This window comes from Papio anubis, chromosome 10, assembly GCF_008728515.1.
Source record: "Papio anubis isolate 15944 chromosome 10, Panubis1.0, whole genome shotgun sequence".
Lineage (NCBI taxonomy): Eukaryota > Metazoa > Chordata > Mammalia > Primates > Cercopithecidae > Papio > Papio anubis.
The window spans coordinates 75,145,589-75,164,726 of NC_044985.1; the positions used below are offsets into that span (position 1 = coordinate 75,145,589).

Sequence of the window (19,138 nt, forward strand, 5' to 3'; positions counted from 1 at the left end):
GCAAGCAAATTAGTGGGGAGAAGGGTGACCGGGAGCCAGGCTGTGCAGCCCCACCCGCAGGGACTCTGGAGTTCTCCGTCTTTCAGAGAGGTATATGTAGTGCTGAACAGACTGCAAACTCTGGAGTCGGCCTCCACTGCCGCTTAGAGATTTGTGACTTGAGCAAATTCTAACTTCAGTGAACCTCATTTTCTCATCTGTAAAATGGGGATAATAGTGGCACTAGCCTCGTAGAGTTGTTGTGAGGATTAAAATGAAGTAATGATAGAGTGCAGGGCTGGACACATATCATATACTCTAGAACACCACTGTCCAGTAGAGCTTTCTGCAGTGAGGAAAACGCCCTGTAACTTTGAGGTACAATAGAGTAGCTGGCCACTAGCCTCATGTGGTTATTAAGCACTTGAAGTGTAACTAGTGTGACTGAGAAACTGGATTTTTAAATTTAATTTTAATTACTTAAAATGTAAATATAAATAACCTGTGTGACTAGTGGCTGCATGTTAGACAATACAGCTCTATAGAGCCAGCTGGCATTAGTATTAGTGTTAATATGAGTGTTAGCATTAGTATTCCTCTTTTCTCTTAACCATTTGGTGGAACTCATATTTCCCCAACCAGTATGAAAGAGTGGAATAGAGACTTCCCAGATGAGTTACCGTTTTATAAATTCCAAAGTTAAATAAATTCCACGATCGTCTGGTTTATTTGATCATGATGTATGTAAAACAATGTCTTTTGTGGTATATTTTCCTCACGTAGTATTCTCTGTCAAACCCAACACAGGTGCAAAAATACTTCTTGGAAATGAAAAATAAGATGCCTTCCTTATCTCCAATAGACAAGAATTGGCCCTCAAGACCTTACTTATTCTTGGATTCTACTCACAAGGAGCTAAAAAGGATTTTCCACTTGTGGAGGGTAAAAAATGTCATGTTACATCTTTTCAGAGACTTTCTTGTTTATTTTGAGTGTTTGAAAACTTACGTAAAATCAAAACTGTAACACATTCTTCCTTTGCCTCAAAGAGGATTTTACTTGAGGACTTTGGTGATTTTCCCCCGTGCACCATATTGAGTTTCTATGAGAGCCACCGCACCAGCCCAGGCGTTCCCTGTGCAGTCGCGCCTCGGCCCTGGCTGGAACGGAGAGCACAGGGCTGCGTTTATCTTTCCATTCCAGGTTCCAGCTGCTCTCAAGTAGTTCAGTTTTTTGTTCATGTGTTTTTGTCTTTGTCTAAAGGAATACGGTAGGACAGAGAAATCATAAAATTCGGACACCTTCAGGCAACATAGTTAAATCCTGCAGATTGAAGAGTTTATCAGATGTACAGAACACATAATCAGATAATGCATGTGAACACACACACTTTGATGGGTGGGAAAAAAGGCTTTTCCCTATCCCTAAAGATAGTAACACATCCTCTATCTAAATTACAGGGAAGCTGGAAATCTGTTTTATTTTGCCTTTTTTTTTTTAGCTCTCATTTTATATGAGAATATGGCATGTAATTTAGATGTTTCCCAGCATGGAGCACGTGGGGCACTTGTATAGATGTTGACCTTATTTCGATAACCTCGTCAGTTGATATGTGAAATGTTAAATATATGCAGTTATCAGATGTAATAAAATCATTAGATGGAAAGGCATGTATTTAGTAGACGAAAGCTCAATGCATACATCCTCCAGGAAACTTTCCTGCCCAGCAGAGTGGGCTTGTTTTTTTATCAGAGTCATATATGTATAGAGTGACATTATCACTGATTAGCTTGATAAGTGGTACCGTACAACATAAGGAACTGGATTCTGACTTCTGTTCTCTAACAGCCAATTTGGTGAGATTCATGAACCTCCTAATGGCTTGTCTCCTTTTTTGAGTCTAACCTAGAAACTGTTTTCAGAAATAATGACAGGGAGCTCCCAGTGCTGGGGATCTGCACCACCTCTGCTCTCCCCTGGCTTCGCGATCTCACCCATTCCTCCATTGGATTGGAGGTGGGAGATGAGGGCTGTTTATTCCTGAAGGGAGCCTTTCCATGGAAAAGGGTCAGCAGCAGTGCTAACATTTCTTCATGCAGTTATTTCAGTAGCACTTGACCCCCCCTGTAACTGAATTTCTAGGAATGCTCATCTAAAAAACCTGGCCCTGCTCCTCTGGCCACTGTCTCCTCTCATTGCAGCTTCAGGGACAGAGTGAAAGGGGATATCTCAGGTCCCTCGTCCCTGTTGTAAAATGGTAGTGGGGGGATTTGGAGCAGTGGTTTTCAAACTGTAGGTCATAGCATATTTGTGGGTCATTAAATCAATTTAGTAGATTACTACCAGCGTTTTTCAATGAAATGCAATAGAATAGAAAATACCAGAGTGTATAATATATAGAAAAGATTGAGTATTGTTTTGTGATGCTTTTATGTCAATATTTTGTGTGTGTATGTGTGTGGAAATGTGCTTAGTGGATTGTGATGCACAATATTTTTACTGTGAGTCTCTCTAGAAGAGTGACAGCCGCAGGACAAGAGGATTTCCAAGGACTGACATAGTGGGAGGAAATAGTACTTGCAAAGCCCATGCCCGCTAGACCCTGGTGTGTTTTGAAGAAGCATCCCAGGTTCTGCAATACAAATAATACTCTGACATTTTCCAAGACAAACTTTTTAAAACCCACAAGGGAAAAATGTTTTTGGCCTTTTTAGTGAATGTTTTGTACACTTTCTCCCTTACTCTTCTTGCTGGTAAATTGTCTTAGCATATTTAAGAATGAATAATGATTTGTTTATATAAATGATGTTTTGTTTGTTTCTTCTCATATCTCACAGTGTAAAAAATACAGGGACCAATTCACAGACCAGCAGAAACTTATTTATGAAGAGAAACTAGAAGCCAGTGAACTCTTCAAAGACAAGAAGGCTTTATACCCATCTAGGTATTATGGCTTTGCTTTACCCATAAAATTCAGGATTTTCAAAGTTTCTCAAGTATATTTGTACGCCATTTTGCGTGGTGTTTGATTTCAGTCTTAGATGTGCAATTTTTAGTTCTGTGAATCATTTTATAATCAGCTTGATGTAAACACATTTATTTGAGCCATGGCTTCTATAGTGCAGTTTAATGAAATGAGGTTACGATTGTTGGTTTCACTCCATTAGCATTAGCTCAAACACTTTACTAAATAATTAGAAGTCATTTAACATAAAAATTATATAGGCTGTTAAGATACGTTTGCATTGTAAATTCCTGCTCCTTTTCCATAGTTTTCAAAGACTAGCCAAATTTCTGTTGGCAATATACTTTAATCACCATTCCAGTCTTCCTGCCGTAACAAGCAAGGTCAGAAACTCATTTGTAAGGTAAATGAAAGAGCGAGCCAGGATAGTACTTTTTGAGTGTTGCTTGAGCACTGGTCCGTAATGCCCTTTGGTCTGCTAACTCAACGGATATGACTTCTGTGGCCTGTACAGCACGTTCAGTTCCTTTATTTTAGACACTGTGGACTCAGAAAAAGAAGGAACACCAATCCCAAGTTCAGCAAATGAAGTCCTTGATAAAGACTATTTATCCAAATAGTCTTATATCTCCCGCATTCATCATTTCCTCCCAGCGTTCTTACCCCATTTTCATCTGGTGTTTATAAAAAAAGTAGATTGTACGATTTCAAGCCAAATCTGTAACAACGTTAAGCTTCTCCCAAAGAATGGCCTCGAAAGAATGTATTATATGCTGAGTATATTCACGTTTATTACATAAATTATGTTTATATTCTCTGTGACGTTACACACATTTCAAATATCTTCCTTTTAAAGGATTAAATGAACGTACATTGCCAGACTCACTGGGTTTAAATATTTTAAATTGTACAACTTCCTTGGTTAGCTGATGTGGCTACTTGAGGTGATATATACTCCCTTAAGTCAAACATAGTGTCTGAATCCAAAGTTGTCCAAAGTGCCTGTTATATAAAGCATTTTCAAACAGGAGAATTTGTCTATATGCTTACTTCAGCAACTAATTTTATTCAGCTTTAATTTATACATTTTTAAATTAGAGAGTAACCTTCTTAATGAGCATTTCCTGTGGATGACTCTTCAGAAACTACAGGCTGGAAAATACATCTTTGAGGAAACAGTTTAAAAGCCTGTTAGCATTTTTATAATTTAAAACACATTTGAATAGGAACCAAAAAAAGTTAACTTCAAGCCAAGTCCTTTTTGGGTAGTCTTATCAGTTTTCAGGGATAGTGGCACACTCACCCCACAGCAGTGAGAGAGGTGGAATAAATAACTTAGCCTCCCACCACCCTGCAAAGTGGCAGCTCTTATGGGAGTTGGCCTTTTATATCCTGAGAGCTGTGAAACGCTGACCACCTACGTGGATTTTTCTTCCCTGATCCTCCACCCACAACATAAGCATTTAAAGTTGTATTTGCAAATTGCCAGAACTTTGTAGCTCAAAGTGAAGCTTGTAGATCCCTTGAAGCAGCAGTTTTTCCTTAGTGCCTTTGATGAAGCTGTCCTGAAAGAGTCCCCCGGCAAGTCTTTAGGGAAATTGACATCTTAGTGATAAGTGTACTGTTAACCTCTTACAAAAATTTATTTGGGAAAAAAAAATTGCCCTTATTCTGAATGTTTGCTTTGGTTACGTCTGTCCATTTAAATGCATATTCTAGGAGAAGAGGCTTGATTCTCCTTTCATATACAGATGCTGCTTAACTTATGATGCAGTTACACACCTCATATGGGTTATGAGTGATTTCTATGTTGATTGTTCCATGTGATAAGATTATCATCGAATTCCTGCCCACCAAATGCCATGATCACCTCAAAAATATATTTGAAATAGGTTTAAGGTTTCATTTCCAACTTATATTTAGGACAGATGCAAGTGTAATGTACAAAATAAATTGAAACCAATTTTTATGAAGTTGTCATATGTCATATGAAGTTGAAAATATAAGTTGAAAATACATTTAATACACCTAACCTACTGAACACAATCACTTAGCCTAACCTACCTTAACCATGCTCAGCACACTTACATTAGCCTACAGTTGGCTACAAAATCATCTGCAGCCTACAAAATCATCTAACACAAAGCCTGTTTTATAATAAAGTGTTGCATATCTCATATGGTTTATTGACCACTGTACTGAAAGTGAAAAACAGAATGGTTGTATGAGCACCATTGTAAAGTTGAAAAACCCTAAGTCAAACCAAGTCAGGGACCATCTGTATTGCCTACTTAGAACCACAGTTACATGTTAATATTAAGTGTTCTATAGTTTTCTTCTAAAGTGATTGCCCTGGATCTATTCTTTCCCAGAAGGCCTATTGATTTTCTTATTCTCTGCAAGAAATGAAATTTTTCTAGAACAGGTGACGGTAATGATTTCAGCTCTTTTTTCACTGCCACATATTGTTTGAAGGCGTTAGTAAATCCTTTGTGAGCAGCTGTTAACTTTATATTAACAGATTAGAAGAAATTGCCTTTTCCTTCACATGAGACCATGTACTTGAGTCTTAGCTATTATTCTTATGAGTGATTTCTATCTTGGTTGTTCCATGTGATAAGATTATTATCAAAGTCCTGCCTACCAAATGCCATGATCACCTCAAAAATATATTTGAAATAGGTTTAAGGTTTCATTTCCAACTTATATTTAGGACAGATGCAAGTGTAATATATAAAATAAATTGAAATCAACTTTTATGAAGTTATCAGTTATTCCTTAGAATCAAGTGATCTGTTTCCTTTTTTTAGTAGAACTTTCATTTGAAACTATTTCTAATGTGCCCGAATTTTTTTCCTTTAGTGTTGGGCAACCATTCCAAGGGGCTTACCTGGAAATCAACAAGAACCCCAAGTATAAGAAACTCAAAGATGCCATTGAAGAAAAGATCATCATTGCTGAAGTCGTGAACAAAATTAACCGTGCTAATGGGAAGGTAAAATTGCTAACCTTGAAGACTGATAAGAAGTACCTATTACTTGGGATAGTCACCCTGTTTTCTGAATGTAAAAATTTGCATTTCATGTTCTCAGTAGAGTTAACTGTGAAGGGAGCTATTTCCCCTTACCTTTAAGCTAAGATGGAATTTTGCTTGTTCTCTGACATTTTTATGAAATAAAACATATTATTTATGTTCCTTACTGTGTTCTTGGTTTACATAAGTATGTTTGTTGAAGAATATTGGAATAAAACATGCATTTTTGCAAATGCCTTAAACTCATAGACCATTTTTGAGTATTTTTGATCATTGGTTTTATACTATTTTCTATTTTGTTTTAGAGTACATCTCGGATTTTCCTCTTAACAAATAATAATCTCCTTCTTGCTGACCAAAAGTCTGGACAAATCAAGTCAGAGGTTCCCTTGGTGGATGTGACCAAGGTATCAATGAGCTCACAAAATGATGGCTTCTTCGCCGTCCACCTCAAAGAGGTAAAGGTTCAACAAAAGATTTCTGCGCTTCATCTCTCAGCCATTGATTTTAAAAATTTCCATATCTTACTAATCCTATGGCAGTTTGTATATCTGCCTTGCTAATTTGCAAATTTTGGATATTCGCCCCTATGTAAAATCTCGGGCTCGGTTTTTCAGTAACTGAATAAAGTTAATCACTTTTATTGACCAGTTTACTTCACTTTTTGAGACTAATACATAGGAATATCAAGATGTTTTAAATTTTGTTTTCTCCTGTTTTTTCTTCTATGTATGAACTTAGTAAATGTCTTAATGTTCATCTCTAATCTGGGGGTTTATATTAAAGGATACAACTAAAATAAAATAGCTGCCAGTTAATTTTAACCTAAATAATTTTTAGTGTTCTGTGTCTTTAGCTTAACCAGGACTCCTGGCTTGGATGCAGTGGTTACGTGTAGGTTCTGGAGTTGGTCTCACTCACTTTATGATGATTTTGGCCAAGGCATTTAACTTTGTGTGTGCCTACCTACTTTTTGTCATCTTTAAAATGGAGATAGTAAGAGTGCCTACTTCATATAGCATTGTTGTAAGGATTAATTGAGACCCTGGAGGAACAGGGCCTGTCACATAACACATAGTCACTGAGTAAACAAAAGCTACCAAATATTAATCATATGTAGGAGCATGTGTGTAGCTGATAATGTTACTCTCTGGCCGACCTTAAGCTTAGAAAACTCCCCAAAGCTTTCTAGCATATCAAATGCTAGGACAGTGATTCTCAACCTCAGTGACACATTTAAACAGCTTGGGAACTTTAAAAATGCTGATGCCCAGGCCATACCCCCGTACAATCAAATTAGAATTTCTCAGAAGGGGGCACAAGCATCTTTTTTTTTTCTTTTTTTCTTTTTTCTTTTTTTTTTTTTCTTTAAATAAACCCAGATGATTCCCTTGCACAGCTAAGGCTGAGAGCCACTGCCCTGGGATATTTGTTGGAAGTGTTGTCGTTAGGGTTTTAACCAAATCACTGAAAAGTTTTTTAATCAGGTCCTTCAGAAGAGTTGCAGGTTAGGTCCATGCTCCTCAAACCTGAATGTGTAAACCCATACCTGGAGGTTGTGTTGTGGTTTCATATTCACTGGGGCTGGGTAGGGCCTGAGATTCTGCTTTTCTTTTTTTTTTTTTTTTTTTGAGACGGAGTCTCACTGAGTGGCCCAGGCTGGAGTGCAGTGGCCGGATCTCAGCTCACTGCAAGCTCCGCCTCCCGGGTTTACGCCATTCTCCTGCCTCAGCCTCCCGAGTAGCTGGGACTACAGGCACCCGCCACCTCGTCCGGCTAGTTTTTTGTATTTTTTTAGTAGAGACAGGGTTTCACTGTGTTAGCCAGGATGGTCTCGATCTCCTGACCTCGTGATCCGCCCGTCTCGGCCTCCCAAAGTGCTGCGATTACAGGCTTGAGCCATCGCGCCCGGCCGAGATTCTGCTTTTCTAGCAAGCTCCAAGTGATGCAGATGGTGCTTCTGCTGCATCCACCAACTTTGGGTAGGAGGGGGTTAGGTAACCTTACTAAAGTGCTCTGAGCAAGTTGGAAGAAACACTGCTTTTGTCATTACTGTTTACCTTGGGAGAATGGATTCCAGGATCTGATGTTTTAAAGAGACTGTAAATATGTTTTTAGTCAAGCCTGTAAATATTGACCTCCTAAGGTATCTTTAATTATGACCGACTCTTGGTTTGTCCTTGCAGGGCTCAGAAGCAGCTAGTAAAGGAGATTTTCTCTTCAGCAGTGATCACCTGATTGAAATGGCCACCAAGCTCTATCGCACGACTCTCAGCCAAACCAAACAGAAGCTCAATATTGAGATTTCCGATGAGTACGTTCATGTATTGTTTGAAAACGCTTTTTCTCTTTCAGCTTTCTTGTTTTAGTTCTGCTCTCTGATCACATTCATTAATACAACTACTTACTAAGTACCAGGTATATGTCTAGTAGTAGTTCCACATGATAAATGGGCAGTAAATGACACTGGACCAAGTCTCTTCAACCTCATGTACCTGACATCCTAGTGGAAGAGACTACTATGTACAAATAAAATGATGAAATAGTTGATAAGATTTCAGCTAACAACAAATGTTTATGGAGGAAAAAAGGGGGTAAGAGTCAGAGACTAGGCCAGGCACAGTGGCTCACACCTGTAATCCCAGCACGTTGGGAGGCCGAGGCAGGCGAATCACGAGGTCAGGAGTTCGAGACCAGCCTGGCCAACATGGTGAAACCCTGTCTGTACTTAAAATACAAAGGATTAGCTGGGCATGGTGGCGGGTGCCTGTAATCCCAGCTACTCAGGAGGCTGAGGCAGGAGAATCTCTTGAACCCGGGAGGCGGAGATTGCAATGAGCCAAGATCATGCCATTGTACTCTAGCACAGGTGACAGTGTGAGACTCCATCTCAAAAAAAAAAAAGCATCAGAGAGTATTTTTGTTAGGGAGGTCAGGGAGGTCTCTTTGATGTGGTGACGTCTGAGACTGGTATCAATTTGAAATTTACTTCTTCAGTTTCTCGTTACGGTTCTGATTATAGAAGCTGGTTATTTGCATACACGTTGGGGCACCCCCTCATTTACTCAATCTGTCTATGTAATCTGTAAGTGTTTTGGACAAATCTGAGTTACTATGTTGATTATACTTAATTGATTACCTTTCAATAGATTGTTTACCTGCTTATATACTTCTTTGCATGTCTAGATTGCTCAGGAAATTTTATTCTTTTATAATTAAGAATTTCTAGTCTATTCTGTTTCAACTCTTCCTAAAAGTCTTTCTAAAATAAATTTACACCCATTTCTGCCCCTTTGTATTACATCAGACTCTCTTTGATATGTTAGGATTTTGCATGCTGTGGGCTTTTCTTAAGTTCTCATTGAAGTGTTTAGATTTGGGTGGGAGGTTGGGCTTCATACTCTATATTGGAAGTTGTTGTTTGGACTAAATAACTTTTCTTGTTAATGAGACCTTTCTCATAAAACAAAGAATATTAGGAAAAAAGATAATAGTTGATGTGTTTCAGTTAAGGATTTAACATGTTAGGGCCTATTACAGTTTTAAAATCCCTTTATAATAGTTGAAGTTTCTCATAATCTGTGAGAATGGGCTTCGTAGGGCTGCTAATTCCCACTTATCATGGGAAGATCGTATGTATCCCAGACAGCAGAAGCTCCTCAGTGTACAGACGAAGCAGTCTCATAGTTGTCCCATGACGTGAATAAACTCATCTTTACACAGAAGCGAAATCACACCAACATCCAGACCACAAAGGACTGCTACTTTTAAGCATTTCCCAAACCAGGATTCTAGGAACATTGCTCATACAGAACACTAATAATGATGTACTGTGAAGAAATGGTTCTCTGATGGAAATTTAAAATCTTTCTTCACTACATCACTTCTCAGAGCCCCTGAAATCCTGTTGTAATTCTCCTGAGGAGCTTTGCGGGGATAGCGTGTGGTGTGATTCCTAAACATAGCCAACCACAGAGCCCCTTCAGCAGCTCTCACAGCTTGTGTGCGAAGGTGTGCCATCTGGGAAAGGGGGACAGTTCGCTTCTGGGCAGCAAGGGTCCTGCCCTGTCACAGAGGGCGTGTGATGTTCTGGATGCCATAAGCTTTCAGTAAACATAGTTGTCTGAGCCAAGATTTATAGTGTGGCCACATGAAGAAAACAAACGTTGGGTAGCATTATAATGCCTTTCCTTCTCCAATGCCTCATTATTGATTGGTCTCATAAAAATAAATAAAACAGTTCATAGGACTCTACGTAGCACCCATGGGTCCCTTCCCCAGGTGGCACAGGAAGCCTGGAGAGGAAGTTTGTAGGTAAGGATCGTAAATCTCCTTAGGGAGCATTTTAAATTTAAACAAAAATGTTCAAAGTCATAGGCGGGGCTCCTATTCCTTTATAGCCCTAAGTGGCTTCACCAGCTCTATAGAACCAGTGTTGAAAACCATATGCAGCTTAGTGACTAAGCCCTTCCTTCCTTTATCCTTCCCAAAAGTAGAAGTAGTTACTCTAACAAACCCAGATTCTGTAATCGTTATGGATAAGTGGATGTCAGTTTATGGAAAGAGAATCAAAGTCCTGTTAACTCTTTAGTGGATTATTATTATTGTTTTTTTTTTTTTTTGAGACGGAGTTTCACGCTTGTTGCCCAGGCTGGAGTGCAATGGCGTGATCTTCGCTCACAGCAACCTCCGCCTCCTCGGTTCAAGCAATTCTCCTGCCTCAGCCTCTTGAGCAGCTGGGATTACAGGCATGCACCACCACGCCTGGCTAATTTTGTATTTTTGGTAGAGACGGGGTTTCTCCCTGTTGGTCGGGCTGGTCTCGAACTCCTGACCTCAGGTGATCCACCCGCCTTGACCTCCCAAAGTGCTGGGATTACAGGCATGAGCCACCGCACCCAGCCTCCAGTGGAATTTAAACGTGCACATATAGAAGTGAGAATTTAATTCATTGAGAGATTCAACTGCCTTATAATTTCTAGTCCTTGAACTTCCAAGCTGTTCATTGTGTCAATAGATTGAATTTTTAGGATAACCTGCAAGATGTGTAATACAGTCATGCACCGCATAATGACATTTTGGTCAGCAGTGGATCACACAGGTGACAGTGGTCCCCGAGATTGTAATGGAGCTGAAAAATTCTTCTCTCTATTGATGTCACAGCTGTTGTAATGTTATAGTGCAAGGTACTACTCACATCTTTGTGGTGCTGCTGGTGTAAACAAACCTACTTCACCACCAGTTGTATATGAGTAAAAGCACATATAATTATGTACAATATGTAACTCTTGAAAATGATAATAAATGATGTTGTTACTGGTTTATGTATTTACCATACTATACTTTTTTTTTTTTTGAGATGGAGTCTTGCACTGTTGCTCAGGCTGGAGTGCAGTGGTGTGATCTTGGCTCACTGCACGCTCCACCTCCCAGGTTCACACCACTCTCCTGCCTCAGCCTCCCGAGTAGCTGGGACTACTGGTGCCCGCCACCACGCCCTGCTAATTTTTTTATATTTTCAGTAGAGATGGGGTTTCACCGTGTTAGCCAGGATGGTCTCGATCTCCTGACCTCATGATCCGCCTGCCTTGACCTCCCAAAGTGCTGGGATTACAGGTGTGAGCCACCGTGCCCAGCCTATACTATACTTTTTATCTTTATTTTAGAGTGTATGCTTACATATTTAAAAAGTTAATTATAGGCCAGGCGCGGTGACTCACACCTGTAATCCCAGCACTTTGGGAGGCTGAGGTGGGTGTATCACGAGATCAGGAGATCAAGACCATCCTGGCTAACATGGTGAAACCCCATCTCTACTGAAAAAACAAAAAATTAGCCGGGCGAGGTGGCGGGCACCTGTAGTCCCAGCTACTCAGGAGGCTGATGCAGGAGAATGGTGTGAACCCGGGAGGCGGAGCTTGCGGTGAGCCGAGCTGGCGCCACTGTACTCCAGCCTGGGCTACTGAGTGAGACTCCATCTCAAAAAAAAGAAAAAAAAAAAGTTAATTGTAAAACAACCTCGGGCAGGTCCTTCAGAGGGTATTTCAGAAGGCATTGTTATCTTAGGAGATGACAGCTGCATGCATACTATTACCCCTGAAGACTTTCCAGTGGGACAAGATATGGGAGATAGAAGACAGTGAAATTGATGCTCCTGACCCTGTGTAGGCCTAGGCTAATGTGTTTGTATCTTAGTTTTTAACAAGAAGTTTAAAAAGTAAAAATAAAAACATTAAAATTTTAAAAATAGAGAAAAGCTTATAGAATAAGGTTATAAAGAAGGAAAATATTTTTGTACAGCTGTCCAAAGTGTTGTGTTTTAAGCTAAGTGTTACTACAAAAGAGCCCAAAACAGCCGGGCCCAGTGGCTCACGCCTGTGATCTTGGCACTTTGGGAGGCCAAGGGCAGTGGATTGCTTGAGCTTAGGAGTTCAAGACCAGGCTGGGCGACATGACGAAACCCCTTCTCAACAGAAAATTTAAAAATCAGCCAGTCGTGCATGGTGGCATGCACCTGTAGTCCCAGCTTCTCAGGAGGCTGAGGTGGGAGAATCATCTGAGCCTGGGAAGATCAAGGCTGCCCTGAGCCATGATTGCTCCAGTGAACTCCAGCCTGGGAGTCAGATCAAGACCCTGTCTCAAAAACAAAACAAAAGAGTCAAAAATGTTTTTAAAATTGTAAAGTTTATAAGGCAGAAAGTTACATTAAGCAAAGGTTAATTTATTACTGAAGAAAGAAAAAATTACTCATAAAGTATACAGTAATGTAATGTCCTAGGCCTTCACATTCACTAACAACTCACTCACTGACTCATCCAGAGCTACTTCCAGGCCTGCAAGCCCCATTCATGGTAAGGGCCCTAGACAAGAACACTATTTTTTATCTTTTATACTATATTCTTACTGTACCTTTTCTATGTTTACTAAGTTTACATATACAAATACCATTGTGTTACAGTTACCTACAGTTACCTACAGTACAATAACACACTGTAGCATCTAGGTTTAGGTAAGTGCACTCACTCTATGATGTTTGCACAATGACAAAATCACCTCGTGATGCATTTCTCAGAACGTATCCCTTTTATTAGATGATCCATGACTATATTTCTAAAATTAAGTTCCCAAATAGAGTAAAAACTAAAGTGAATTTGTTTCATTAAACATTTTAAATATATGTGTGTGTATATACATATATGTATACACGTGCATACAATAGATACACACACATATATCATTTAAGTTATACAATTGGTTTTCTGAATATTTGAAATCCAAACAACTAATCTGTGTTCCTTTTACCTTGAAATTCTAACTGGTATGAATGCCATGAAATAATATATTCCATGCTATTGTTTGTTGGAGGATGATTTTCTCTTTTCTATGAGGTGAAGATAAATAATGGTGCTTACCTCCTAGGATTGTCCTAAAGCCTGATCTAATAACATAGTAAATGGCCAAGAACAGTGTGGTATGTAGCAAATCCTCAGTATATCTTTCTTTTCTATTGTTATTTCTAGTGTGAATCTTTTTTTTTTTTTTTTTTTGAGACAGAGTCTCGCTCTGTCACCCAGGCTGGAGTGCAGTGGTGAGATATCGACTCATTGCAACCTCTGCCTCCTGGGTTCAAGGGATTCTCCTGCCTCAGTCCCCCGAGTAGTTGAGGTTACAGGCGTACACCACCATGCCCTGCTAATTTTTGTATTTTTAGTAGAGATGGGGTTTCACCATATTGGCCAGGCTGGTCTCAAACTCCTGACCTCAAGTGATCCGACCGCCTCAGCTTCCCAAAGTGCTGGGATTACTGTCATGAGCCACCGTGCCTGGCCTCTAGTGTGAATCTTAATCATGAATTATAGACATGGAAACAGTTAATGTATGCCAAGATTATTGGGGAAATAAGTTCCTATACATTTATTACACTTACAAGTGGTCTTTTTTATTTATTTTGAGACAGTCTCCCATTGTCACCCAGGTCAGAGTGCAGTGGTGTGATTCCGGCTCAATGCAGCCTCCTCCGCCTCCCAGCTGCAAACGATTCCCCTGCCTCAGCTTCCCAAGTAGCTGGAATTACAGGCATGCACCACCATGCCTGGCTAATTTTTGTATTTTTAGTAAAGACGTGGGTTTGCCAAGTTGGCCAGGCTGGTCTCGAACTCCTGGCCTCAAGTTGCCTGCCTGCCTTGGCCTCCCAAAGTGCTGGGATTACAGGCATGAGCCACTGTGCTCGGCCACAAGTGGTCTTTGAAAATAAAAATGTAAAGGTGTTTGATTTTTTTAAATGTATGAATTTTCAATAAACCTGAAAGATTCTTTTTTGAGACACATACATATAAGTATATATGCCAGAGATATATCTCAGATAGTTGAATCTGGAGCTATAGCTGTCCTTCCCTCATTGCTTTCAAGTTGAAAAGAAAGAACCCATTTAAAAGATCAGAAGCACTATTCTTATAAAACAACTGATGAATTAGAAGCACATTTGCCTTGTTTCACTCTAGTAGATAGTGTTTGCAAAATGTGGCCTCTTTAGACCTTGACACTGAAACTAATGTGTACAGAGTAGAGCTGTGGATCCTCACATCGCTGGGCGATGTCAGTAAGTGGTCAGTGGTTGTTAGGTTGACTCACTTTAATAATGTGCCATTGACTGAGAAAACCGTCCCTGAGAATATGGAAAATGTCATAATGCTATGCTAATGATGGTGGTGGAGAGAAGAGATGACTGGTTTTGCCACTGGAAGACCTGGTTTCTGGCCCAGTGATGCAGCTCTCATGTCCCCCAGTGACGCTGTCCCCAGTTCAGGATCTCATCATATACAGTTGGGGGTCCTTCAAAGCACCAGCACAGGGACGGTGTGCAGAACACTCTGTGGATGCTCAGTTGTACACACTAAAGTCGTCTCTTATCCCAGCAGTGGCCCACAGGATACACTGAGGGAAAAATACACTCATGGATTTTTTAATCCATTAATTAATTTCTAAACACTAATAGATATTTTAAATGTTTATAATTTGTATATAAATATTTTAGTGGGTATTAAAGATATATGTGGTAGATCAAACACGTGATTTTATCCATATTCTGTAGGCCACTATTATTTTGAAATGCATTTAAGCTAGCAATAGCTATTAGCATACTATGAAGATATGAAAAAAACTATGTAGGACATATGTGAGTAACCAGTGTTTAGAAGCCATAGATTAGAGGGTTGCCAGGCCTCTTCCTTTTGTGAAATTCTTTACCTCATTTTCTCAATTTGTTGATTTTTTTTTTTTTTTTTTTTTTGAGATGGAGTTTCGCTCTGTCACCCAGGCTGGAGTGCAGTGACACGATCTCGGCTCAACACAAGATCCGCCTCCCGGGTTCACGCCATTCTCCTGCCTCAGCCTCCCAAGTAGCTGGGACTACGGGCACCTGCCACTACGCCCAGCTAATTTTTGTATTTTTATTAGAGATGGGGTTTCACCGTGTTAGCCAGGATGGTTTCAGTCTCCTGACCTCATGATCCACCCGCCTCGGCCTCCCAAAGTGCTGGGATTACAGGCGTGAGCCACCGCGCCCAGCCAATTTGTTGATAATAGGAGCCCCCTCCCATATTTTTGCCGTGGAAAAATGGAAATATAACATGTTAGTCTTTCCATTTGAACACAGAAATAATTCTTAGCCTTTCTACCTTACGAGAATATGATAAGTTAATGAACTTTAGTTTTCTTAGGGCTAAATGAGTACTGGAGGTAAATTGCATTGATACAATTCTGTGTAAGAAGTGCTCATGGGAAGAAGTGATACAGGTTGATTCTCCCTTATTCAAAATGTTTGGGACAAGAAGTGTTTCCAGTTTCTGGTTTTGGAATGCAGTCATGTGTTTAACATAGGGATATGTACTAAGAAGTGCGTCACTAGGTGATTTTGTGCAAACGTCAGAGTGTGTACTTACACAAACGTAGATGGTATAGCCTACTATACACCTAGGCTATATATTATAGTATAGCCAACTGCTCATAGCATGTTACTGTACTGAATACTGTAGGCAATTATAACACAATGGTAAATAGTTGTCTATCTAAACAGAAAAAGTACAGTAAAACTACAGTATAAAAAACAAAAAATGGTACGACTGTATAGGCCAGCTCCATCATAATCTTATGGGACCCCCATCGTATATGACTGACAGTGAATTAGGTATGTTTACATCAGTCACCACAAACGTGAGTATTGTATTGCCCTACATTAGGAGAGCTATGACGTCACTAAGCCATAGGAATTTTTCTGCTCTTACGGGACCACCATCATATATGTGGTTCATTGTTCACTGAAATATTGTTAGGTAGCACATAGACTGTATTTGCATTATACTTAACGTTTCAGTCTTAATCTGAAAATCTAAAATCTGAAATGTTCCAACAAGCATTTCCTTTGAGCATCATGTCAGTGTTTTAAAAATTTCAGAGTTTGGAGCATTTCAGATTTTTGGATTAGGTTAGGGATGCGCAGCCTGTACTCGCCAAGATCAGTATCCATTAAAATACAAAAGCAAGTGTTACTATAATCATGAGCTATTTTGTGTATACGTTAATTTGTTTTATTCTTTTCTCCTAGGTTCCTGGTACAGTTCAGACAAGACAAAGTATGTGTGAAGTTTATTCAGGGAAACCAGAAAAATGGGAGTGTCCCAACATGTAAACGAAAAAACAATCGTCTCCTTGAAGTTGCTGTCCCTTAACTGGCGCCTCCTCTCTACTTTCATGGACTTGTTTCTTTGTAATAGTGCAATTTGGTTTTGTTTTATTTGGGGTTCATTGTATGTTTGGGAATCACCAAAGGCTTTTAGAGTTCTTTGGCAAAATAAAAATATTTGACTAATCAATTTTTATTATCGGAATAGTTTTAACCTTTCAAATACATGTTCTGTCCTGGAGCAGGATTGTAGAAACTAACAGTGTCTATTTTCATGTCTGATGTGTTCTTCGTTTAGTCATCATGTTAAATCTGTGTACCCTAAATCAGCATATTACTCATAAATCATTAATTCATATAAGTATAGGAAATGGTCTTAAAAGATACCGCATTCATTCATCAAATATTTATTCCATGCCTACTCTATGCTAGGCCCTGTGCTAGATGGTATGAAAATTTATTAGGAACCTTTTTGTTTTTGAGACCATTGCATTCTGGCTGGTTTGTGCTGGTTTAACGACATCTAAGAAGGTTTAGAAATGTTGAGACCAAAACAATAACTGTTAATGATGGACAGCATTATTAGGAACCCTGTAGTATGATATTTAACAATTTAGGCTTCAAGAAGGGCTGGTCCTAAGAGAGGGCAGAGATGAACAACCGGGTTAAATCCCTCTACATGTGGTTTCTGTTTGAAAAAAAGAAAACTGACATTTGAACAGACTTTTAATTTGTTTAAACCTCTGGTAATTACTTGTAACAGTAGAAAATAGAAGTCATTCTTACTTTAGAAAAAGTGACAGAAGCAGTCCCATAAGATTATATGTTTCTGTTTCTGGTAAATGTCATATATGATCCTCAAAATGATAATATCTCCAGAATATTGTTTTCACCCAAATTTGAGTAGATATTTTAAACACCTAACAAAGTAAAGGGCTAAAAGCCATTCGGATAGCAGTAAACATTCTGTATGATGTGCAATAAAACATCCAAGATCTTTTTTGAAAGTTTTATTTATAATATACATTTTTGTATGAGAAAGGTGATTGGTACAGGGTGCCTATTTTAGTCATGGATCAAAATTAAATTTATGTAATTTGCAGGGCTTTCTTTCTATTCCTTCAAATTTACAAAGGTTCATTTTGGAAACTACATTTTAAACTTTGGAATCAAATTGTTTCTTATTTGGGAGGATAATGTATATACATTGGTATTATGTTAAATAATAAAATTGTTCTAATTTGGTGCCATTTGCTGAATCACAACTGTATTTTTGTATCTCAAGCTATTTTCATATGTTGTGTGTCAATGTATCATCTCTCAGAAAGGCTTTACAATCCAAACATTATATGTTCTCTGTGTAACTGAATTTCACTGATCTTTTATAAACCAGAAACATTAATTGAAAATATTTTCTGGGGATTTTCTCTCGACTTTTGTATTTTTAAAAATTGCTCACATAAAGAAATTCTCAGAAGTCTTTGTGTTTATTGGTGCAGGTAGAGGATGTAATTACTTAGATTCTTCTTGCTGTGTGCCTAAAGTGGTAGATTAGTAGTTCCTGATACTGGTGAGTAGAAATTTGGAAATGAGAGGGTGTGTTGTTTTAAATAATATGCAATATGTTCACATTGCTCAGCATATAAGTAAGTGTTAAAAGATAGACATTACAAATTCTCCATCCTGTCAACCACCTATCTGCTTAGTTCCCACCCTCCCTGAAACATTAACCATTGTTGTTAGTTGCTTTTGTATTACTTTGTCCATATGTTTGCAAGAGGAAATCAAAATAGATTCTTACATTCTTCTGCGTTAGTAGACAAAAGCTAGCATATTATATTGTAGCCATTGTTCTTTATCTTGCCTTTTTCACCTAGCAAAATATCATGAAGAGCTGCTCATTCTTCTGTTGTATGGATGTGCTGTGGTGGATTTCTTACTCATTATCATGGGGTTGCTTCCTAAATGGAACTTGAGGATGGAAGACTAGGATGGAAAGGAGAAATATCCCATGGGTCTACTTGTTAGATTGTTCCAAATACCTTATTTGCAGATTATTCAATCAGTCTTGTCACTGAAGTATTCAATAATTTTTGGTCATGGAACCCATTCTGCATGGGTTGTGATTTGACGTGTTGGGAAAGATTTGCTGAACTGCAGCCAGAAAGCTTCCTTATGTACCAAGGCGAAAGCCCTTCACATTCCCCATTGGGAAGAGCAATAATAACTTGACCACACTACAAATGAGAGTGCCACTACGGCCCAGGTAACCCACCATAGAGCAGTGTTTCCCAAAATGGCACTGCGCGTCAATCTGGGTCAACACCACAAGGAGTTTTTTTTTTTTTTTTGAGACAAGAATCTCGCTGCGACACCCAGGCTGGAGTGCAGTGGCATGTTCTTGACTCACTGCTACTTCCACTTCTTGGGTTCAAGCGATTTCCCTACCTCAGCCTCCTGAGTAGCTGGGACCACAGGC

The 19,138-nt window shown here is 39.2% G+C and overlaps 1 protein-coding gene across 11 annotated transcripts in view; it reads left to right on the plus strand.

Moving 5' to 3' along the window:
* Positions 1 to 18,068, plus strand: part of MYO1B (myosin IB) — a 181,348-nt gene extending 163,280 nt beyond the window's left edge. For 10 of the 11 annotated variants that reach the window (XM_003907741.5, XM_021924386.2, XM_021924385.2 and 7 more), the window contains 6 exons: positions 787 to 921; positions 2,817 to 2,923; positions 5,807 to 5,939; positions 6,284 to 6,436; positions 8,165 to 8,292; positions 16,582 to 18,068. In XM_003907741.5, coding sequence (XP_003907790.1) covers positions 787 to 921; positions 2,817 to 2,923; positions 5,807 to 5,939; positions 6,284 to 6,436; positions 8,165 to 8,292; positions 16,582 to 16,705 — 780 coding nt within the window. In that variant the 3' untranslated portion in view covers positions 16,706 to 18,068. The remainder of the gene's footprint in view (positions 1 to 786; positions 922 to 2,816; positions 2,924 to 5,806; positions 5,940 to 6,283; positions 6,437 to 8,164; positions 8,293 to 16,581) is intronic. The other variant, XM_009182651.3, reaches the window with a different exon arrangement.
* The last annotated feature ends 1,070 nt before the right edge of the window (positions 18,069 to 19,138 follow it).